Source organism: Chlamydotis macqueenii, chromosome Z, assembly GCF_036417535.1.
Source record: "Chlamydotis macqueenii isolate bChlMac1 chromosome Z, bChlMac1.mat, whole genome shotgun sequence".
Classification (NCBI taxonomy): Eukaryota; Metazoa; Chordata; class Aves; order Otidiformes; family Otididae; genus Chlamydotis; species Chlamydotis macqueenii.
This window is the reverse complement of record NC_141593.1, coordinates 84,427,082-84,451,147: the sequence shown is the minus strand read 5'-3', so window position 1 is coordinate 84,451,147 and position 24,066 is coordinate 84,427,082. Positions and strand designations below refer to the sequence as shown.

The window sequence follows — 24,066 nt, the reverse complement described above, 5'->3', positions numbered from 1 at the left end:
CAGGAGAATGAGACAGGGAACAAGATAACCTCCCCTCACCCCTCCCTCTTCCCGGGCTTAATATTATCTCTACTACCTTCCCCTCCCGAGCGGCACGGGGGGGGGAAAAGGGAATGGGGGTCATGGTCAGTTCATCACGCGTGGTTTTACGCCGCTGTATCATCGTCGGGGGAAGAACTCCTCACATTCCTCCTCTGCTCCAGTGTGGCGTCCCTCCTATGGGCCACATTCCTTCATGAAACTGCTCCGACGTGGGTCATCTCTTCCACGGGGTGCAGTCCCTCCAGAACAGCTGTCCCAGTGGGCCTTCCACGGGCCACAGCCTCCTTCAGGCCTCCACCTGCTCCGGCGTGGGGTCCCCCATGGGCTGCAGGTGGATCTCTGCCCCTCCGTGGACCTCCATGGACTGCAGGGGGACAACCCGCTCCACCATGGTCTTCACCACGAGTTGCAGAGGAATCTTGGCCAGGAACTGCCTTACTCCTCCCCCTCCTTCTTCACCGACCTTGGCGTCTGCAGCCGTTCCTCACAACAGGCTGGCAGACGCCTCTCAGGATCCTTTTTACATCTTGTTCACTTCCTTCTCATCTCCTCTCCACTTCTTGCAGCCAGGCTGGGCCGAGTTGGGCCCAGTCAGCTGCCCGGCGGGTGGCCAGAGGGTGAGGCCTGCAAGGCCCACGAGGCTCGCGCCTCCCCCTCTCTGCCCCCCGCTCAGCTACTTCACATCTTCTCCTTTTTTTTTTCTGTTTTCCCCTACTTAAATACGTTATCACAGAGGCGTTATCATGGGACATTCTGCTACCAATTGGCTCGGCCTTGGCCTGCAGCGGGTCCACCCTAGGCACAGCCGAGTCCACTAAACAAAGGGGAGCAACTTCTAGCAGTTTCCTACAGAAGCTGCCACCTTAGGCCCCCCCTCACTAAAAAAACCAGAACATGGGGAGAAGCTGTTCAGTAGGGCCTGTTGCGATAGGACGAGGGGTAATGGTTTTAAAATAGAGGGGGGTAGATTTAGATTAGAAATTAGGAAAAAATTTTTTACAATGCGAGTTATAGAACACTGGAACAGGTTGCCCAGAAGGTGGTGGAGGCCCCATCCTTGGAAACCTTCAAGGCCAGGCTGGATGAGGCTCTGAGCAACCTGATCTAGTCAGGGATGTCCCTGCTCCTTGCAGGGGGCTTGGACTAGATGACCTTTGAAGGTCCCTTCCAACCCTAACCATTCTATGATTCTATGATTATTGCAGTTTTTTTTTTGTTATTGAGCAAGTGGTGTTCAAGGACATAGCTCAAATTGTTCAATATCAGACAGCTGTGCTGAACTCTCTGTTACCAAATTTCCCCCTTTTTGTTTTTCTACTATCAATATCCTATATAGTATTTTCTGTATCATTTTTGTAGGCAGGTGAATCAAACACGAAATGTTAATGATTATGCTTACTGAGATACCTAGTGTCTCAATTCCGATTTTAGCCAAGGACAGCAACCACCCAGTTATGCCACAGAGAAGCTTAGTCAATATAATTACCGAACACACGATATACATAATCGTAATTAGTTAAGCAAAACTAAATTTCACTACCTTCTAATAATTTTCTACTACGGCACTCTTCCACCATTATAGATAGATCAAGTCCAGTGACTTTCTTATCTACAAGGCCAGTGACTAGGTTTTTTTTTTTTTCCCCAGGCCTCTGTTGAAAAAAGCCATAAATTCTGCTAACAAAGTCTTGTATCTTAAAGCTTCCTTTCTCACTCCATGGCTTTCTTCCAGCGAGCAGGATTGTATCCCTCTCCCAAGGTCAGTTTGCTTTCACTGACACTGTAGTGGCTTAAAAAATACCCACATTTCCCCCTTTCTTTATTTATGAGAAGAGGCTTGTTTCAACGCTTTATCTATTAAAGTCTGCACACATTTTAACACACACACTAAATACAGATCAAAATACATACAGAAAGAGCATGAATAAGCGTTCTACAGCTATTTGTAATAGGCTTAAATCAATCCACCAAAAAGATTTCTGAATATATCAAAACCATCACTTTGTTGCTGGTTTTGTACTCTGTTTGCAAATTTTGAAGACTTTGTGAATAGATTCCAAATGATCAGACAGATTCATGCTGCAAAGCCCATCAAAATCCTGACAACCATGATTTTGTGCTAATAATAAAAAATCTATTGCTAATCTGTTTGGTTACCAGCCCAACTATGCCAAAGACACCGCTGAGCAAGAGGATGATGATCAGCTGGGTCAGAGCAGAGAAAGGAGGCAGGCACAGCACCTTCAGGGCGTCCCCTGTTGTAAATAAAGTGTGCTCTGGGTCTGTCCTCTCCCCTCCGCTCCGAGCCACCTCTGTTTATACCCTCAGCAGATTCAGTGAAAGAGTACTGACCTGGTGTTGCTGCATGCGTGGCCAGCGCATACAACAAGGCCTGTCAAATATGTGCTCTGCAGGCTAACAGCGGTTCTGTTTTGTAAAGTAGCGTAGTGTATAGAATCTACATCAATTAACAGCGTTGATAGTGCTGATGCAGTTGTATTTATTTGCTTAGCAAGCCAACAGCCCAATTTATTTAGCATAGTTAATGCCTAGGCACTTGCCACACCAGGTGTAAAGACTGAAGCAGCAATAATTTTACTTAGTTTCCAAAACTCTGTATCATCTTGGCAATCAGATTCAATGCTTCGTTTAGGTCTTTATGCTGTCTGGATTTTGATATGTGCTCTCATGATTACGTCATGCTGTGTGGTTGCAATGTATAGATCTTAAAGCATTTACAATCATTACCCCTCTAGAAACGTTAGCTCTTGAATAGTTAAAAAAAATAGACAGAAGTCCATCTTTACTGATCCCCAAAAGTTTCATCTTTTGTAGTTTTAGCACTCAGCACTCATGGTTGCTGCTGTTTTACACAGAGTTGCCGTCCTACCGGTATCTGGCAGGTCAACCAAACATGTTCTGAAAGGCTTACCCGCAGATGACACAGACAGGGATCCACTTGTTTACTGCTCCTGTAAAGACATAAGCGTATCCCTTCCCCCATGTTATAAGAGGGAACGGTCCTTCCACTTATACACAGCTTGACTCTGACAGGAGTATCTGTTAACCATGTCAGGGGCAGGGGGGGTGGGGGCGTGTCCCCGGACATATAAGAGGAAAGAAAACTAAAACCCGAGGTTTAAGACAAGAATAGGGAGGGATCCTTAAAGCCACCGCTACAAGCAAAACAGACCATCATTAAAACCAAAGCAGGATAAGGAAAAAGGGAACAAGAAAACCTCCCCCCACCCCTCCCTCTTCTCGGGCTTAACACCATCTCCACCTCCCTCCCCTGCCCCCTGGGTGGGACAGGGGACGGGGGACGAGGGAATGGGGGTTACAGACAGTTAATCACGCGCCGCTTTATTGATATCAATGGTTTAACTGCTGCACCTACAGCAGCAGCCATGACTGTAGCCTTTTCTTGTTCTAACGTTCGCTCGGCAGCTTCCAGCAGTTGCCCTCTACTAGATCCTTTTGGCAGCACACTAAGGGCTCTCTTAGTTTTTTCATTAGCATTATTAAAGGCAAGCATATCTAAGAACTTTGCTTTCATGTCATCACCCAGATCAGGGTGAGCCATAATTGCAGTGTGCAACCGATCAATAAATTTCCCATATGGTTCTGTGGGACCTTGCCTTACTGACATAAAGGCAGGTCCAGACTTTTCATCGTGCACCCTAGCAAGCGCTCTATAAGCCAAATCTTGGCCCAGTTGTAACACTTCGGTAGCAAATTGCACTTGCCAATCAGATCGTGTGTAGGGTCCTGCTCCCATCAGCATTTGAGTTTGCACCCCAAATAATGGATCACCCTGTTGTCGAGGCGATGCAGCTGCCCTATCACAAGCAGCCTGTCAGTGCTGAAAGAACTGCAGCTGCTGTGACAGTGTTACCGAAATCCGGAACAAAACTCCTTAACAGCAATGAGAAGTTAAGAAGCAGGCACTTCTTTATTGCAGCGCTGGGCACACGGGGGATTGCTCCACCTAGCGTGCGCACCCATTTGATCAACAGCACGGGTTAAATACACATTAATTATACATATTCATTAAATTCCAAGAAATAATATGCATAAACATAAATTTTCTGAGAAACCATTACATCATTTCCCCACCCACTCGCGCATGCCCAGTCTTTTGAGTCGAGGGTCTTTTGGTGGTCATCAAAACGCCCCCTCCTCGAATTCGCTGGTCAAACTCCTCCTTGAAATCACCATATATGGTCTTGAGAACAGGTCGCGATGCTCCTTGATTTTCCTGGCTCCAAAGTGATGGCTCAGGGCCTATTTCTGCAGGTGGTGTTTGGGACTTACCATTGTATTAAAGATATGCTAGGCTAGCTTCTAACAAATGCATATTATAATATCTCTAGGGTCCCACTCCCTTTAGGAACAAACGAATTTTATGAAGATTTAACCTATGTGACTACAGTTCTACAGTTAGCAAGAATCACCTCATATTGATATTTAATTTTCAACGTTTATGTCATGTAACAACAGTGGCAGAAGCATCTGGACAATCATTCTGATATCATAAGGAGTTAACAACTGTGACAGAAAAATATGCTGCAACACAGACCGAGTGTATGATGATTTTAGCCCATACTGAGTAACTGTGCTTTTAGCTTCCTTCAATATTTTCCAGTCTAATGCTTCCCACACACCTCTCCCAGTATTATCAGTCACAACTGGAAATGCCATAGGAAAAGGCTGTCCTTCTATCACGGCATCTCGAATCACCCCTTTCCACCGCGCTGTTGGATTCGGATCCCCGACCCCTCCCGCCGGCGTCCCTTGCAAAGGTGCAAGAAGACTGATCTCACCCGATGCTCCATTCGGAACGAACAGGTTGGACGCTGGCAGGTCTCGATGTGGCACAGGCGAAGGAGTTGACAAGTTTCCCAGCGATGCTTCTAGGCGAACCTCTAGGGCTTCCAGCCTTTTTAGCATCTCTTGCAGCTGTGCATCCTTCAAGCCGGATGAATGTTCATCCCCCTCTTCCTCACGCCGTGGTGGTAGGGAAGAAGGTGGTAACGGGGGATAAACCGGAGCTGTTGGCACCAGTGAAAAGGCTCGTGACTCTGAGCCTGCACTGGCGCAGCGTGGTGGGGTGCCTGGCGGTGGTACATCTGATGGTGGTGAAAAGCTTTTGACAGTTTTTCCCTCTGGTGCCCACATATCTATAGTTATGGGGGCTGTGGCTGCACTTCCTGGAGTCCCTGCTGGGGCTCGAACCCCCCCACCCTCAGCACGAGCCGGGGTGGCAGCAGGGCTCGTTAAACCCAAGAACAGCATGCTGGTAGCGAAGGTGGACCCGTCAGCTGGAGTTAAAGCCACGAAAGCAGACAACTGAACGCTCGGCTTTCATACTTTTCAAGGTTTCATTAACCAGCCTCCACGCGGTGGAGAATTTGCTCGCCTCCTTTGATCCCTTACTTATCTCATCCCACAGTTCTTTCCCTATATTTTCCCATGTTGGGGTTTCAAAAGCAGCATCAACTGTGGGGATTAATTCCCTTTTCTTTGCCCACTGCAGCAAAGCTTCTAGGACGGCCGCGTCATAACTCAGTCCTCTCACAGAGAGCATATGTTGGAGGAGCTTAACCACTGCTGACTCCTCTTTGGTCAGTGTGGACCCCATCTCCTCCCCGGCTGCTTGCCTGGCCAAGACGAGATTCCCTCCGTACTTTTTGTACCTTTTTGCGCTATAGTGACTTCCCAAGTGCCGGGGCAGCACTCGACTTTGACCGGCTTCCCCCCCCTCATTTCTTCTTTCCTTCTTCGGTTCCGTCGTGATGTCCAACACCGATCTGAAGGTCCCTGTTCGGGCGCCACCTGCTGATGCAGAAGTCACGGACACTGCACACGACCAATATGATCAAGCAAATGCCAATTTATTGTTGATACGTCCCGGTTAATATAGCCCTTCCAATTCTGTATCATGCGCAAGCTCTCTACTAATTGGTTAACTATATCATGCACGCGCTCTTAGCTAAAATATGATTTGTTAAGTCTCTTTGTTCACGCACACGGTACCCTCAACCTGCACCCCGCTTCACGTTCAGCCCCCAGTCATGTATGCCAGCTGTTTTCCTTCTTCTCAAGGTTGCTTCATTTACTTTCTCACAGGTGGCTTCAGTGCTTTCTCACAGGCAGCTTCAGCGATGTCCTTGAGGCCTGCTGCTCACAAACATAAAAATTCCATTCAGTCTGGATTGTTCACTAAGTGTCCCTGATACTCCAGGTATCCAACAGGCATGGGCCCATCTCTCCAGCCTGTCAAGGTCCCATCTCTCCAGCCTGTCAAGGTCCCTCTGGATGGCACCCCTCCGTTCCAGCGTGTTGATTGCACCACACAGCTTGGAGTCGTCGGTGGACTTGCTGAGGGTGCACTCTATCCCACTGTCCATGTCGCCGACAAAGATGTTGAACAGGGCCTGGCCCAACAAGGACCCCTGAGGAACGTCACTTGTCACCGGTCTCCACCTGGATATCGAGCCGTTGACCGCCACTCTCTGAGTGCGGCCATCCAGCCAACTCCTTATCCACCGAGTGGTCCGTCCATCAAACCCATGTCTCTCCAGTTCAGAGAGAAGGATGTTGTGTGGGACAGTGTCAAATGCCTTGCACAAATCCAGGTAGATGATGTCCGTTGCTCGTCCCTTGTCCACCAATGCTGTCACCCCGTCATAGAAGGCCACCAGATTGGTCAGGCACAATGTACCCTTGGTGGAGCCGTGTTGGCTGTCACCAACCACCTCCTTGCTCTCCATGTGCCTTAGCATGGTTTCCAGGAGAATCTGCTCCATGACCTTGCCAGGCACAGAGATGAGTCTGACTGACCTGGAGTTACCCTGCATCCATCTCCTGTACACTTCCTTTTTGCCGTCAAGCTTTACCGTGAATTTCCTGCTTCCTCAAGCTTCTCTCCTGAATATCTCTTCTGCTTTTCCTGACTGTTGGTGCAGACGGTCTTGGACTTGAAAAGCGCTGTCCTTGAAGACCAGCTCTACTGAGCTCTGCTGCCCTTCTGTGCTGCTCACATGGGCTCCCCCACTACAAATCACAACACTAGGCCAAAGCCTCATTACTCTTACTCCACAGATATCTTGCTGTTTATTTTATGAATGGATGCCATCGAACAAGTTGGCCTTCACATCTCACCTGACAAGGTACAGGAAACCAGACCATGGAAATACCTAGGATGGCAAATTACCAAACAAGAAATTCGTCCACAGCCTCTTTGTATAAAGCTAAAGGACACAGTAACACTTAATGAACTGCAAAAGATTTTAGGAGCAATTAATTGGCTTCGACCAGTCTTGGGACTCACTACTGAAGAATTACATCCATCTGTGCCCTCATTCTCCTTGGGAGGTGAGACCCCATTATTTAACGATCATGACAACTACGGCTGACTCTGGTTTTCACATCCATGACCAGATCTTCCCTCTTTGTGAGTGACAGATGCAAATGAGTGTCAACATTATTGGCCCATCCAATAATGTTGGATAATGTTCACCATCAGCTGTATTTTCCACCTGTCCTTTGGGTAGAATGGCACTTGTCCCACATACGTCCCTCCTCTGCCTGACCTAAATCAGGGCAGTTGAATGTCGGTTTGATGGCCAAGCATGGGCTTGTAGTGCTATGCAAGACGCCAGGGCTCTGCAGCACAGCTGCATGCAGCTGGCACAGACAGCAGCGGCCCTGTGCAGGAACCCCAGCCCCATTCAGAGCAGCGGTGTGACGGGCACCAGCCAGGGCACCTCAGACCAATTCAGTGCCTTTGGCCAGTGACTGAATCCCACCGCTGCAGAGACACAAGGTCTGTCCCTTCTCCATCCAGTAGGCGTATGACAGCACATGAACACAAAACATCTCCCACGGAGGTCTCTGCAAGTGTTCCGTCACTCTCAAACTCTCCTGGTTCTTCTCTTATCCTTTGTTTAACCTTTCCCTCGATGATACCGTCATGGATTAGGCTAACAATTTTCACAGTGTGCCTGTATCACAGGATGTCCACACCCAAAACTGCTTTCAAAATTCTCTCTTCCTTGCTGAGATCAGCTTCACCTCCAGGCCAGACATGCACCAATGTCCTCAGGCTGAGGGGCACAGGCTGGAGAAGCTGGACCCCATGTGCCATCTCTTCATTCCACTTTGGGGGAATAACAGCTGCGGGGTACTGGGACAGATCACGTGGCTGGGGTGCTGTGCCAGGTGGGTATAGGATTATGAGGGTCATCGGGCCAGAAAGATCAGGAGGTGGGTGTCCTCAGTGTGAAGGAGCTGCTTGGATGTGTGGAGCTTGTCTCTGGGTTGGACAAGCTGGGTGACCCCTGGTGGGTGAGGATCAGAAGAGACACTGGTAAAGGTGACACTGCTGTGGGAGACAGAGAACCCATTAAAGTCTCCAGGGAGAACTGAATGTCCAATGACCTTGGGATTACCTGGAAGGCGAGCAAAACAGTATGCAAAAAATTCTGGAGGTTTCTTGAGGGTCTTGGGACAGTTTGGGACACAGGTCTATATAAATAAGGTGCCAGATGGGCCAATCGAACTTGTTCGATGGCTTTGTAGACTTGTGTAATAACGCTTTTTAAGTCACTGTCAAGTGGTGTAGCAATTAAAATACAGTCCATATAGTGATAAATGACGGCATCTAAACTTTGGATTCTTACTGGATGAAGTGCTGCATTAACAACTGCTTGGCAAATCATTGGGCTGTTTTGCATTCCTTGTGGTAAAACTGTCCAGTGGTATCTTTGCATGGGTGCTTGCTGATTTAATGATGGAATGGAAAAAGCAAAACACGGTGCATCTTCAGGATGTAGAAAAATAGTGAAAAAACGGTCCTTTAAATCAATCACTGTTAAAGGCCAATTGGCTGGAAGCATAGGTGGTGAGGGCATCCCTGGTTGAAGAGCTCCCATAGGCTCAATTACAGCATTAATTGCTCTGAGGTCGTGTAGCAAGCGCCATCTGCCGTTCTTTTTTTGGAATACAAAAAACAGGAGTGTTCCTGTCATGGAAGGAAGGCTCTGATCGGTTGTTCGATGTTCTCTGCATACAATTTCTCTGTTTCAGTTCTGCTATGTGGACTGTAGTTCCAAACTGTCCAAGCATGTCTCGTCCCCTTAGGGTGCATGGAACTGGAGCAATGAAAGGAGCAGCACGGGCTACCTGTCCTTCTGGTCCGATAATCACTCGAAGGAGTGTGCTTTGTTTTGGTTGCTGCATTCCTCCTATTCCCACAATCGTGGAAGCAGGGTCTGCTGTGGGACATTCTGGCGGCCAGACAGAACTCTGGATTATAGAGACATCTGCACTGGTATCTACAAGTCCTGTAAAACAACGTCCGTCAATGGTGCATGTTATCATAGGTTGTGTCCCCTTTATAGATTTTGTCCACAATACCTGTGGTTTTCCAGTGCTGTCAAAACTTTTTTTTTACCTGAATGTCCAGATTTCCCAGAAGTTTCCCCTTGAAAAGGTACAAGCTGTGCAATATGCTGTCCTGCTGAGATATAACAAGAAGGCACCGGTGTCCATGCCATGATTTGAATTTCTCCACTGTAATCTGAATCAATGATTGCAAGTAAAACAAAAAGTCCCAGTTTAGTGGTTGATGATTTACCAATTAACAAAGCATGTGTCACGGCCCACTCGGGACTCGTGATGGTTCTTTTAATGTGATCTCAAAGTGCAAAATTACAGCGAACACGCCAAAGGGGTTGGTTTCAATCAAATAGCACAAACTTTATTATTTTGCCCGTAAAGCGGCATGCGATATGTGAAAGGGAGTGAAAAGTAAAAGTAAAGATAGGGAAGGGAAAAAAGAAGATAATAGCTACCGCCGCGGGTCCAAGGCGTCCCTATGGTCCCAGATCCAGGCAGCGTCCCGCTGGTCCTCACGATCGATGTCGATGTCGATCCTTGGTGGGGAGAGCTCTTCGGGGGTCTTGTTGTTAGGGGTCGACCTTTTATGCCAAGTGGCAAACCTGGCTCCTCATTACTTTGGGGATCTCCACCTGTTCTTGGCACTTAGGATAGAAGTGTGTTTTTGTACATTATAATTACCAAAGTTCCGTTAAAGGGCACTTTCTCACCATTGTTTTTGAGACAGCAGTTGTGATTCATCCTCCTCGATAGCAGCTGCACAGTTATCTCTGCCAGTTTCGACAACAGGGATGAGCCATGGCACCTCCGCGCCACTCTGTCCGCCATTTCAAGGATGTTGTATATTTTGTTGTTAGGCCAGAGTCGGCCTTGTCCATAACAGTTCCGTTCTGTTCCTGGGAGAAAAAAAAACAACTGCATCTCAGGCCAGCTGCTCGCAGCAACTCATGTCAAGTTGTGAGCCTAACTTTTAGGCCAGATCAAGTCCATAGTCCACCTGGAAGTCCTCGATGACAAGGTTGAAAAATACTGATTTTCTGACTGACCCTTACAGCATGCACCCCTGTTTCCATCGGACCCCAAACTCCTGTCAGAATAAGAATTACATCAGTTGTTGTGATTGTAACTGAGTGGGCAGCGGCCAGCTCCAGCCCCGCACTCCCTGTGGTGGCTGGAGTGAGGTTGCCTACCACACAGCGTGACACGGATTTATTTGATTGTCCGGGGTGCGCAGCCTTGCCCCCAGCCTCACGTTCCCCGAGTGATCTGATAAGGGCTGTCCATCAGCGTGATATCTGGAATGACATTCATTAGACCAATGTTTTCCTTTCCTACAACGAGGACAGTTTTGGGGTGGAAAATTTTTTCTGTCTGCATTTTTTGGGCAATCTCTCTTTAAATGTCCCAAAGAACCACAACAATAGCACTTGCCTTGTCCTGACCTTTTATCCAATACTTTTAACTGTGCTGCAAGGGCATTAGCTAAAGCATCAGCTTGGTGTCCTGTTGAGCCAATATCTTGACATGCTCTGATCATATCAGCCTGTTCTGGTTTTGTTAGTGAGGGGGGGCCTAAGGTGGTAGCTTCTGTAGGAAACTGCTAGAAGTCACTCCCCTTTGTTCAGTGGACTCGGCCGGGCCTAGGGCGGACCCACTGCTGGCCAAGGCCAAGCCAATTGGTAGCAGAATGTCCCGTGATAACGCCTCTGCGATAACGTATTTAAGTAGGGGAAAACAGCAAAAGAGAGGAGAGATGTGAAGCAGCTGAGTGGGGGCCAGAGAGGGGGAGGCGCGAGCCTCATGGGCCTTGCAGACCTCACCCTCTGGCCTCCCACCGGGGAGCCGACTGGGCCCAACTCGGCCCGGCCTGGCTGCAAGAAGTGGAGAGGAGATGAGAAGTTGAAGTGAATAAGATGTGAAAAGGATTCTGAGAGGCGTCTGCCAGCCTGTTGTGAGGAACGGCTGCAGACACCAAGGTCAGTTCAGATGTGAGGGGGAGGAGTAATGCGGCTCCTGGCCAAGATTCCTCTGCAGCTCCTGGTGAAGACCATGGTGGAGCAGGTTGTCCCCCTGCAGCCCATGGAGGTCCATGGAGGGGCAGAGATCCACCTGCAGCCCGTGGAGAACCCCACGCCGGAGCAGGTAGAGGCCTGAAGGAGGCTGTGGCCCGTGGAAGGCCCGCTGGGACAGCTGTTCTGGAGGGACTGCACCCCGTGGAAGAGATGACCCACGCCGGAGCAGTTTCACGAAGGGCTGTGGACCGTGGGAGGGACCCCACGCTGGAGCAGGGGAGGAGTTCTTCCCCCGACGATGACACAGTGGCATTTAACATCGCGTGATGAACTTACCGTGTCCCCCATTCCCTTCCCCCCACTCCGTGCCGCTCGGGAGGGGTGGTTGTGGGTAGCTACGGTCTGGCGACCGGAAGATATCGCGCTGTACGGAAAGATAGGGTCTCTCTCCTGATGACCAATAGCGGTCAGTTTGTGATGCAAGCAGACGGAAATAACGTTGTAAACCTAAGCTATATAAGGTCATGTTACCCCTCAATAAACGCCATTTGCCGTCCACCACACTGGTGTCAGCGAGCTGATGGACCGAGCGGCCTGGGGTTGGTCGCCATGCCGTTCCTGAACCAGGTCGCCACGCCAACAAAGGCAACAAGTGGTGCCGAAACCCGGGAAGTCGCCTGGACGGGTGAAGGGCGGCCGGAGCGGCAGGACCAGCCCGGCGGGGAGGACGCTCCCGGACCAACAAGGAGGATGGAAGCCCTTGTGAAGGTCGTATCACAATTACATAAGCAGTGGGGTATTGATTGTAAGCCCAAAGATTTTACTGTCGCAGTTGCGAGGCTTTTACAAATTGGGGTCATTGACCAGCCGGTGGATATTCTCCACCCTGAAGTGTGGGATAAATGCACTAAAGCATTAGCCGAGGAGACGATGTCCTCGGGTAGCGGGAAAAACCTTAAGTCGTGGGGGAAAGTCGTACAGGCCCTGCAGAAGGCCTTACAAGAGCAGGAAACCTGGAGGGCGGCAAGGGACTGTTTGTTAGTCACTCCGAAATTGGGAGTCGGGGCAGCTACGCAGACTCCGCACCCCCCAAACGGCGGTGATTCCACGGAGTCCAAAAACTTACAAGAGGGCGACACGCCCCCTCTACCCCTGAACCCCTCGCCCCCTCAGTCCCCAAACCCTGACCCGATTACGGAGGCACAGAAGCGCGCACTGTCCTTCTGGGGTGGGTTAACTGAGGAAGCCAGGGGCGCTGAAGCCCGGGCGAGACCACCACCTTATGCGCCTCATAATGGCGCCGAACCCCGGGGGGAGGGCGGGGCGAAGATGTCCCCGGTGGGAACAAAGAAGAAGCGCTCGAGCTAAGAAGCGCACACAAAGGTGAAGGGCAGGAGGACAAGAAGGAGAAGAGTGGTGGGGGCGACCGGGGAGGGGAGGGGAGTGTGAGTGAAGCGCCGACAGCCAATCAGAGCGGCCCGCCGAGCAGAAGGCGGGGCGAACCAAAACGGAGGGACAAGCCAAGGGGGAGGGAACGGCCCGCCCACCAAGGAAGTAGGCGGCGCCCAACAAAAGGCATCAGAACCCGGAAGTAACCAGTCAGTGGAGTTCCGACTCCGGAACAGCCGCGAGCTGGGGCGAGCGGCTCGTAACCGATTCAGACTCAGAGGAGGAGGACACGAGGGTAAATAAAATTAAAAGCAAAAATATCCCCAGCCAAAATAAAAAGGAATCGCGAGGGGAAGGAGTTCCTCTCACGGATTGGAGGGAAATAAAGATTGCCTGTGCGGATTGGGTCCCAACAGCCACGCTGGCATTCCCGGTCCGGGTGGCAGACGGGGGACAAAGGGTTTACTCGCCACACCGTGGTTAACCACCCTGGTATCTACCCTGGGAGGGCCAGTCACAATGATCGTGTTAGCATTGGTCTTCGGACCCTGTATACTAAACAGACTCGTGTCGTTTGTCAAGAGCCGATTAGAGACGGTTAACGTCATGTTAGTGGAACGCATGGAACACCGACAATTGCTTTAAGGTTCTGTTTGTTTAGAATTATCCCTAATCGTTCCCCATTTACCATCCGCCCAGCGTGCCTTACACTCGCTATCGCGAGATGATTACACAGTATTTTCACTCAGGTTTACTAACAGTATTAGGCTTGCCTTCGCTTTTACGCCTACTCACAAAGTGCCGTTAATCGATCTTTTTAAGGTAACAACTATTTTAAGATATATATATTCTTTACGATTGCTGTAAAACGTAGAACAAGAACAGAATATTTGAACTAACTTAACTATACGTTTAGTATGTTTTTATCCGAGATCACGGTGTACGTATTCTTGAACTGGATCCAAAGTGCGTCTTTGTAGTTGCGGTACGAATTTATTGTGTTCTGTCATTGTAGATTTCTTTGTTCCCTTGTAGTGGGACCCCGATGGCCCTGAATGGTATCCTTTACACCGCGATACCTCTTGTAAACCTGTGTTTGTTCCAGAGTGCAAGTAAGTGCTGCAATGAAAAGTTGTGAGCAGTGTTTAGCTGGAATTTCGAGTGTTCTAGGTGAGTAAAGAGAGGGTTGTGTATGTGTACGCTGGAAAGAGGAAGTCGGGCTGAGGGAAGAGAGGAAGTAGTCGCCCAGTCGGATTCTGGGGGAGTGGCAGCACCCCTCAAACTCTGGGGAAGGGGTGGTACAGCAACTGAGTTGCTGGACACGGAGTAAAGACAGGATCAGAGAATGAATCAGTAAATATGGGAGGAGGTCAGAGTGGAGGAACATTAAAGAAAAGCCCTTTAGGTTGTGTACTTGCTCACTGGAAAGATATCGTTGGGACTGGACGTACGGAAAGTAAGAAGACCTCTACCCAGCAGTGACGGATCCATACGCCCTGCTGACTGTGATGACACCTGAACCACTTTGGCTTGCTGCTCCGGATTTGAAAGGACGCTTTTTTTCTTTTGCCTCCCTCTCCATGAGGCCAGTCAAAATCGTTTGCATTCGAATGGGAAAAGACTGTGATATTTTGATCAATTTAATTACGCATAGGGAGGGGGGAAATGTGGGTAGCTAGGGTCTGGCGACCGGAAGATATCGCGCTGTACGGAAAGATAGGGTCTCTCTCCTGATGACCAATAGCGGTCAGTTTGTGATGCAAGCAGACGGAAATAACGTTGTAAACCTAAGCTATATAAGGTCGTGTTACCCCTCAATAAACGCCATTTGCCGTCCACCACACTGGTGTCAGCGAGCTGATGGACCGAGCGGCCTGGGATTGGTCGCCGTGCCGTTCCTGAACCAGGTCGCCACGCCAACAAAGGCAACAGGAGGTAGTAGAGAAAATGTTAAGCCCGGGAAGAGGGAGGGGTGGGGGGAGGTTATCTTGTTCCCTGTCTCATTCTCCTGCTAGTTTTAGAAATAAATGAGTGTTTTTCCCCAAGTCGAGTCTGTTTTGCCCGTAACGGTAACTTTAAGGATTTCTCCCTGTCCTTATCTCAAACCTCGAGCTGTTTTTCCTTATATTATCTCTCCCTATTCTCTCGGAGGGTGGGGGGAATGAGAGAGAGACTGCGTAGTCTGGTCCCGATCGGGGCTGAACTACTACACAGCCAAAGAGGGATTATGGTTTTTCATAGGTTGCAGTACATGCTTACAATCATTGTTAGCATTTTCAACAGCCAGTTGTAATAGCAACATCCCTCTTGCATCATCATTGTCGAACTGCTGCTCGAAAGTAGCTTGCAGACGATCTATGAAATCTGCATATGGCTCATTAGCTCCTTGCAGCACCTTAACAAAAGATTGAGGTCCTTCGCCTTTTGATGCTGGGATTTTTCTCACTGCCCTAAGAGCAATATGTCTAATTTGAGCATACGCTTCTCTCGGGAACTGTGCCTGCAGGAGCGAGTTACTATAAGCATTTTCTCCTGCCAGTTGTTCATATCCTATTGGAATCTGTTGATTTAAATTTTGTAATACTTTGCACAGTACATCCTTCTTTAAAATCTTCATGCCACATCATGGACTGTGTAGGTGTTAACACCATTTTCATTAACAATTTCCAATCATGTGGATCCAGAGTATACGACTCTGCTTTTGCCTCAAGTAAGGGTGTAGTAAAAGAAGAATGTATCCCTCCCTTCTTTACTGTTCGTCGCAGCTCCTTTATAGCATCATAACTGAGAGGCTGCGAAACCAGCTGCTGATTAGCTTGATACATAACTGGACAGGCTAAAACAGTTTGCCAGTCACCATTCTGCATTGCCTCTTTTTTACGCTCTTCCCAGATACCACACATTTCAACATTCACAGCTGCATGACTAACATTCACATTTCACAGAGGAGGGAACAGATCAGGTTTCTTTTCAAAGTCTTTTGAACCCACATTAAATACATCTACCTCCAGAGAGGTTTCGTTATTAGCAAGCGCAGTATCAGGAAAAGAATTGATAGGTGAAACCCGAGGCAAATCTGGCACGCGAGACTGTGGTGACGACAGCGACGGTAAAAGCGTGGAAGCAGGGTGTACAAGTGCAGGTTGCAGGGGAACAGGAATACAGCACGGAGTTTTCTGCCCCGACCCGCGGCACGGAGTTCTCTGTGCTAATCCCTCCCCCCAACCAGTTTCTGGGGAGATGCCATTGTTACAGGGGGACACGCTTACAGGTTGAGGGTCTGGTAATGGAGATGCCGACGCCTCAGGCAAAGAAGAATTAGTAGACTCTGTTGAAACATTGTCGAGGGTTAGCATGATTTGTACCCAAGTGGCTAAGTTTTTGCAAGCTTGGCTGCAAAAAGCTGCTGCAGCGATTTTTTGAAGGCTTGTGCCCACTTTCTCCCAAGCCTCTATTTGAAAAGTCCCGTCTGCAGGAAATTGCGGATGATTTTCACGAATCCACTCTAATAAAGTCATTAACTGTGGGCTGGTAACAGTCCTGCCCTGCGTTTTCAGCATTTTTCCCATTACATCAATGCTTTGCATCTCATCTGAGGATATTTTCCCTCCCATGATTCCCAGTTGCTCACCTGTATGCAAGTGATGAGCGCGCTTTCTGATGTGTGGATCCTCAATCCCGGTTTCTGGATTCCGGCCTCTGGTTCAACTGGGCTATGCCACCAGTGCAGGCTTTGTTCAAGCCTCTTCAGAGTTTCCGTCCTTGTTCCTTTTGAAGTTTAAGTGCGTCCCTGTTTGGGCGCCATCTGTGGCATATTGGTGGGACAGAGTAACGGGCAAGACAGCAAGTGAGCCCAAAAGGCCAAAGTTTATTTTTACAGCAGTGTTTTATACTCTTTACCTGGATGCTCTTTGTCTACGATCTCTATTCCTATAGGGCAACTATTAGCACGATCTCTACCACCCCACTATTTGTCCAATTTGCTTCACGCTTTTGATTGACGTTGTAGCATTGTTCTTCATCACGTACTTCTTCACACCGTTGCTTCTCAGCATGTACTCTCGCTTTGCCCATTGTGCTCAGGTCCTGTTTGCTTTGATACATTCACCCCTATTCCCATCCGCATTACTCACTTTGCTGCATTTGCTTACATCGATACACTTGCTCATATTCCCATCCACTACAGTCTCCCACAAATGGATCACACCAAGTGGGACCCTCTGCAGTGTATTTGAACAAAAAGCCTTTACAGATTCAGCTTTCGAATACATGTGCATTACTATTCTATAGAATGATTGGTTCCAGTCTCCTCGCCCGGCCCGTCAATTCCTACGCGCACTCAGTCCTGTTACTCCCCCCATTTCTTTTAAATCAGTGGTAGGAATGAAGTAGAGGGTTGGTGAGTCAGTGGTCGCAGGGACTGATGCTGGCATGACCTTTTCCCTCATTTCTCCAGTAGCTGTGTCACCAAAATCGGGAATCAAACTCCTGAACAGCAATATAGCATTAAGAAGCAGCATTCTTTGTTGCAGCGCTGGATGCACGGGGGATCCTTCCACCCAGCATACATGCCGGTCTGAAAATCTGGACAGAATCTATTTAGTGATTTCATACATCATCATTAATAATTCCCTGAACACTAATACATAATCATCAGTTTTCCTGAAAACCATTGTAATATTCCCCACCCACTTGTGCATGCTCAGTCTTTTGAGTCAAGGGTCTTCTGGTGGTCTTGGGGGTTGTCAGAGTGGGCCCTCCTCAAATTCTCTGGCGGAACCCTTCCTTAAAATCTCCATCCGTGGTCTTGGGAACAGGTCGCGTTTTCCTTGATTTTCTGGCTCCAAAGTGATGGCTCAGGGCCTATCTTCACAGCTGGGGTTTGAGGCCTGCCTTTGTTCTACCACTCTTCTTAATCACCCCAGACATGCTGGGCTAACTGCTAACAAACGAGATGTTGTAGCAGTTCTGAGACTCCGTGTTCCCTCTAAGGGCACATAGATTTCATACAAAATTTACCCTATGTGACTACAGTGAGCCAAAGGCTCACTGGGCTCTGTTTATTGTCGCGGAGCACCAATGAGGCCCTGCACGGCACAGCGGGTCCCTTCGCGCCAGCTGGCGCCAGGAGGGCACAGCGATGAGTCCCGCAGGGCCCTGTCCCAGCACCTGCCCCAGCACGGGGCTCGCCAGTGGCTTAAAGCCCAGGTTGTCCACGGGGATCCCAAAGGCTCTCAGCTTGGCCTCCAACGTGTGCAGCATGTCATTGTGTGCCTGCAAGAGAAGCGTCCCATGCTCAGCCTGATACCGAGCTCCAGCCCAGCACCTCCCTGCCTTGCCATGGACGCTCTGCACCTCCCTGCATGGAGAGGACCCCAAAATGCCTTCCTTTGCAGGGGAAACCGCAGCCTGGGCTGGCTCCTGCCCAGGCCATGAAGCAGCTCAGCCGGCCTGCTGGAAGTTCCCTTCCATCCACTTGGTGCAAGGCTTGGGAGTAGAAATTCCCATTTCCACCCCACCAAGCCACAGCCAGCACCCACCAGGCCCCAGCCCTGACCTGCAGGGCTCAGGGAAGCTTCATCCCCTTCCCTCACCTTGCAGACTTGGGCTAGCTGCAGCTGCAGCTGCCTGATGGTGGTGTTCTTCGAACTGACCAAGTCCTGCAAAGGGAGATGGTGCATCAGGCAACAGCTACACGGCCCTGGGGACACGGCGGCTGTGAGCAGTGTGACAGAGTGCACAGAGGAGCTGCTGTGCAGCGGCCGAGCTGGCAGCAGGACTTAGCTTGCAGTACAGCCTGACAGGTGGCCACCGCTCTATGTCCTTCCAGCCAGAACTGCCAGGGACAGCCAGCCCCAGGCAGAGGTGAGGGACATGGATGAGTGACATGGCAGCTTCAGCCACGGAGGACGAGGGCTTGCATGGCTCAGGGTCAGCTTTCACCATAAGGCAGCCTCTGCCCTCCAAGGCCAGCCCTCACCGGGCCCCACACAGTACCTCCAGCTTGCTGGAGACCAAGAAGAGGGCATCCGGGTCGAGGTTGGAGGCTGCAAAGGCCTCACTGAGCTCCACATCCTTTTTCTCCACCATGCTGAGGAGCCCTTTCAGCTTGCGCTCTAGGAGCAAGTTCTTGAAGCCCGTCTTCTGCTGCACCTCTTCTGTGGCTTGGGTGAACTTCTGATAGAGCTCATCTCGCTCCGCCTGCACCTGCTCCCAAAGACAGCGTGCCTTCACACCCGGGCTGGCGGCAACCCCGGGCCAGCACCAGACAGGTCTGGTGGCTTGGCCCTGCCTGCTCCAGCCACGGCCTGGCCATTCCCCATGGCACCTGCAGCCCACAGGAAGGCAGGTGCTGGAGCACAGCTTCTCTCCCTCCCTCCCTTCATGGCTGGCACTCCCTCAGCACCCACACTTCTGCTCTCGCCTCCCCTCCAGGCCCGAGACACCTCTGACAGCAGAATGGCTGGATGGGCACTGGTTTACACTTCAGAGGGGGCCCCACAGCACACAAGGGTCTCTCCTCTCCTCGCAGCTGGCAGGAGTCCCTGGCTCACAGCTGGTTAAGAAGTGTCCTAATTAGGACACAATTTCTCCACCACAGCTTATTTTGGAATGCAATTAATATGTTGCTGCCTTCATGATGGATCGATAACAAGGCCTCAGACCAGTCTTCCTGTTCCTGAGGATTTCTGCTAATTACAAACAAGCTCTCTTCTTGCCTCCAGAGATTTATCTTCGCTGGGAGGGGGAGAGGCTGAGTCTGGGAGAACTCAGACAATGGGACTCATCCCGAGCCACTCCCGCATGGCAAACAAGGGAAGCAACCCCCAAATGCCAGCAGAAGGAGGGAGCGAGCTCCCACCGGGGGTGCTGACCCATGACAATCCCTCGCCACAGCTCTGCTCCAGAACTGCTGCTGCAGCCAGTGGCTCCCTGGCTGGGAGGGGACTACCTGAGCGTGCGCGATTGCTTAGCCAAGTACAAGGCCAGGCCTGTCTGCTGAGCTGAGTGGAAGATGCCAAAGCTGTGAGAAGCTTCACTGGAAGTAGCAGTTATCTCAGGGCTCTGGATCAGATCTTCTGAAAGCCCTTGGCTAAGCACAAACTCTCTGCTCAGTCCCCATGACCAGCCCTCTGCGGAGGGGCCAGGGTTTTGGAGAGGGAAGTGGGATGCCCAGACCCATCTGCAGCTCTCACCTTGCTGAACCTCTGCTCCAGGACCTCGTGTTCCCACTGAAGAGCCTTCAGTTCCTTCTGGGTGAGTTTCAGATGGGCTCTGATGTTCTGCGAGTGGGAAGGGGCAGTTAAAAAGCACAGGTTTCTCTGGGAGGTGTGGGGGACACGTTCGGGCAAGGCAGGAGAGTGACCAGCAAAGAGAAATGGGTGAGAAAAAAGAAGCAGTACCCGCACCAACACCCTTTCCTCTCTGCTGTGGAGGCGACTCTACTTTCTCGCTACCGGAGTGCCATTTGAGATCGTACAAGCACCCAGCGAAGCCCAAAGGAACTCGGAGGACTTTGCTCAGGGATCTGGCCAAGCCGAGTGGCAGAGGTCACTGCTGAGCGGCTGCCTCCAGGACAGAGCCAGGGCCACTGGGGAGAGGACAGGGCTGGCACTCACCCTCAGGGCCTCCTTGTCCTTGTCATAGTTGGCCAACTTCTTCTGCAGCTCAGACAGCTGCTCGCGGGCCTGCTGCAGGGGCTCCTTCAGCTGCTTGTTCTGGAGCAGCACACGTGCCTTCTCCTTTTCCAAGCGATTCCCTTTCTTCTTCATCTCCTCCATCTGCTCCTGTTCTTGGAAACACAAGTGCCAACTCCTGGGGGCTGCCCAGGTCCTCAGGGCTTCCCCAACCCTCCAGACACCCTCCTGCTGCTGGCCCAGCAAGACCCTGTGCTCAAGAGCTTCACTCCTGGAATGGCAGCAGACCCTCGGGAGAGTAGCAGCACCCACACGGCCGCCTGGGAACCGGCCAGACCTGGGTGAAATCCTCACAGGAGCGGTCCATTGCTGGAATGGTGACACTGCAGGCCAGGCAGGCTGAGGCAGGGGGGCAGGCAGTACCTTGAGCAAGTCTATGAGCGCCATGTTTTTGTCACGCATATCATTGTAGTAGTCCTTGATGTCACGGAAGGCTTTCTCGTGGTTCCTCATCAGCTCATCAATCTGGGTGTTCTTCCCCTCCTCCACTTTGTGGACCTCGGTCGTTCTACACAAGTCAAGCTCGTCCCGCAGCACTTCCATCTTGTTGGTGTACTTGGCCTTGATCTCTGGGGGAGCACACAGAGAGCTGAGTGAGGACCTCCTGGAGATCGCACGTAACATGCCCCAGTGCCATTAATAGGTGAGGTGCCAGAGTGGCGTGTGCCACTGTGGCATCACTGGAGTTCAAGACACTTGTTAGCAGTGTCACCACAGCTGCCACCAGTGTGCGGAGCAGCTACACTGGGACCACGGAGAGCAGAGCAACAGGCGCCCTGCCTGCACCCTCTGGAAACTTGGGGAAAACTGTCCAGAACTCGGGGAAAACAAGCCAGAACTGGAGGGAAACCCATCCCCCTTTCTGCTCGAGGCTCTGCCACGGAGCCCGGCAGCACAGCAGAGCTCGGAGAAGCCTCCCCTGGCACACTGACAAAGGGAGGTCACGCAGGAGCTACGCGCACGGACTCACCTTTCACCTGTCTCTCAAAGTTGTTGTGCAGCTGGGTGATCTCCTCCTCTTGTTTCTGTTAGGGAGAAGCTACATGTCAGAGACACATAATCAAATCCTCAGGCAGCTGCATCCTGAAGGATTCCCTCCTGCTCCCTGGGAAAGGCCCCTGCTGTGGTGCCAGTCCCACGTTATCTCTGCACACGGCAGCTCATGGGTTCTCCAGCAGCTCTCACAGCTCTCCGTTGCAGGAGGGGGATTTCGCAGGAGCTGGGAGCCCCAGGAAGCCCTTCTCCGCAGCCCCACCACCTCCCTCTGCAGCAGATGCACACGGCTCATACATGGCTCCGGCCCGGCCAGGGACCTACCAGGTGCATGTTTTTCAGTGCCTCCTCACTGGCCAGCTCCTGCTCCTTCAGCTCCATTTTCATGGAACGCATGTCCTTCCTCAGCTCCATCTCCTGGGCCCAGTGATCCTTCTGGGCCCGCTTCACGGACAGGGTGCCCTCCCCCTTCAGCTCGGTGAGGTTTTCTTGGTGTTCGTGCAACAAGTGCTTCACCTTCTGCTTGTAAACCTAAAGACAAGCTACAGACTGGGTGAGGGGCTTCTGCAGGAGACATGTGGACCTGGGATTTTTATCTGTGACGCGTCTGGGTTGCATCTCACCCAGCTTCTCCTCCTCTAGCCCTTCCCTCACCTCCTCAGAGCTGCCCAAGGCTCAGACAGAGCTTGGGGCACTCACAACATCTCCCAGCCTCCTGCCCTCCCACCTTCAGCTCCACTTGTTGCTGCTCCTCCGCCTCCTTCATCTCCCACTCCTTCTTCCGCAACTCTGCTTTCTGCTCCTCCAGCTGCCGGCGGGTCATCTCCCAGAAGCTGTGAAACTTGTCACGTTCCAGCTGGAAATAGTTGCGCTCTTCCCGTTCCCGGTCCAGCTCCTCCCGCAGACGCGCAACATGCTTCTCCAGCTGCAAAGCCAAGGGGAAGAGCCAGGGAGGGGAAAAAAGAGGCCTCAGACAGACACCTCCACAAGACACCCGTGGCAAGCCATGTCACAAACCTGGCAGACCACAGTGGCCATCAATGGGATGGAGGCGCGCAGGAGAGAAGGGGACGGGCCCTGACACAGGGACATCTGGGGACTGTGGGGGTTGCCCAGGGCCTGACAGAACCCATCAGCCCCTGGAAAAGGAGTAACACCATTCCCAGGTGCCTAAATACTACTGATTTGTAGAATCAAATCATAGAATCGTTTAGGTTGGAAAAGACCTTGAATATCACTGAGTCCAACCGTTATCTCAACACTGCCAAGGCCACCACCAATCCATGTCCCTAAGCAGCACATCTGCGTGCCTTTTAAATATCTCTGGGGGTGGTGACTCCACTGCTTCTCTGGGCAGCCTGTTCCAATGCTTGAGAACCCTTTGGGTGAAGGTGGTTTCCTCTCACCCTACCACTTCTTACTTGGGAGAAGAGACCCACAACCTCTCTGCTCCAACCTCCTTTCGGGTAGTTGTAGAGAGCACTAAGATCTCCCCTCAGCCTCCTTTTCTCCAGCACAGGACTCGGGCTCCAGACCCTTCACCAGCGTCGTTGCTCTCCTTTGGGTGTGCTCCAGCACCTCAATGTTTTTCTTTCAGTGAGGGGCCCAAAAGTGAACACAGCACTGGAGGTGCGGCCTCACCAGTGCTGACTACAGGGGACGATCACTGCCCTAATTATCCTGGCTACTCTCTGAGACAATCCAGGATGCTGTAGGCCTTCTTGGCCACCTGGGCATGCTGCTTGCTCTGAGATGTGCAAGATCTTTCCCAAGGAGCAAGGTCCCCAGCCCAGGGCCATCTGCTCCTCTGTTGGTAGGACACTGGGCAAAACAAGGGGACTTGGAGCAACTGAGGGTGCCGCGAGCAAGAGCACAGCAGGCTGCCATCACAGAGCTCCCAGCTGAGCCATCAGCTGGCTGAGCAGGCTGCCGGAGTTATGGAGTCGGGGAGAAGACAGGGAGGGCACAGGGCTGGAGAGCAGAGTGGGCCGGACCAGCAGAAGGGAGGATGGGACGAGGGGGCTGCTCCTTCCAGGACCAGTGAGAATCCCTCACCAGCACAGCTGGCCATCAGGCAGGGAAATGATCCTCAGCTGCTTGTCTCTGTCACCCTCCGCCACCTGTCATTGCCGGAGCCAGGTGCTGAGCTGGGCTTCCTAAGCGGGACTGGTGTGGAAGATGAGGGCTCTCTCACCTGCTCCTTGCTCATCTCCTGCGGGGACAAAGCATCCACCACTGCTGGAGTTTTGCTTTCTTCCCCTTTTTTCCCGCCTTTCTTTTTGGGTGCCTAAGGAGAGAAAGCAAAACACACGAGGTGTGTGCATGGCTCAGGTGCTGGGAAGAAACTGTGCTGCTCAGAGCTCCCACAGCAGCCCAGGCCACCAAATGTCCCTGCTCTCATGGCTGGGACAGGGTGAGGAGGGGGACAGGGAGCCAGGGTCCGTGGAAGGGGCCTGGAAGCCCCTGACAGCCTCCAGCACAGCCACGGCTCATACCCAGCCACTGCTGGCCCAAAGCGAAGCCCAGAATGC

The 24,066-nt window shown here is 51.3% G+C and overlaps 1 protein-coding gene across 1 annotated transcript; it reads right to left on the bottom strand.

Annotated features, from left to right (window-relative positions):
• Window positions 1-17,780: 17,780 nt before the first annotated feature.
• LOC147596502 (dynein regulatory complex subunit 4-like) lies at window positions 17,781-23,816 on the bottom strand. The gene is made up of 11 exons (XM_086771458.1): window positions 23,730-23,816; window positions 22,263-22,460; window positions 21,860-22,066; window positions 21,513-21,567; window positions 20,906-21,111; window positions 20,465-20,632; window positions 20,042-20,128; window positions 18,843-19,052; window positions 18,440-18,505; window positions 17,944-18,119; window positions 17,781-17,832 (listed from the first exon to the last, which is right to left on the bottom strand). The coding sequence occupies exons 1-11, from the start codon at window positions 23,742-23,744 to the stop codon at window positions 17,781-17,783; spliced, it is 1,440 nt and encodes a 479-aa protein (XP_086627584.1). The 5' UTR covers window positions 23,745-23,816.
• Window positions 23,817-24,066: the final 250 nt, after the last annotated feature.

Excerpts from the sequence above, each read along its gene's own strand:
- LOC147596502 (XM_086771458.1), bottom strand. Across the intron at positions 20,129-20,464 it reads AGGACAAGGAGGCCCTGAGG|AACATCAGAGCCCATCTGAA; the intron begins GTGAGTGCCAGC and ends TCCCACTCGCAG. Across the intron at positions 19,053-20,041 it reads TGGAGCAGAGGTTCAGCAAG|GTGCAGGCGGAGCGAGATGA; the intron begins GTGAGAGCTGCA and ends CTTTGGGAGCAG.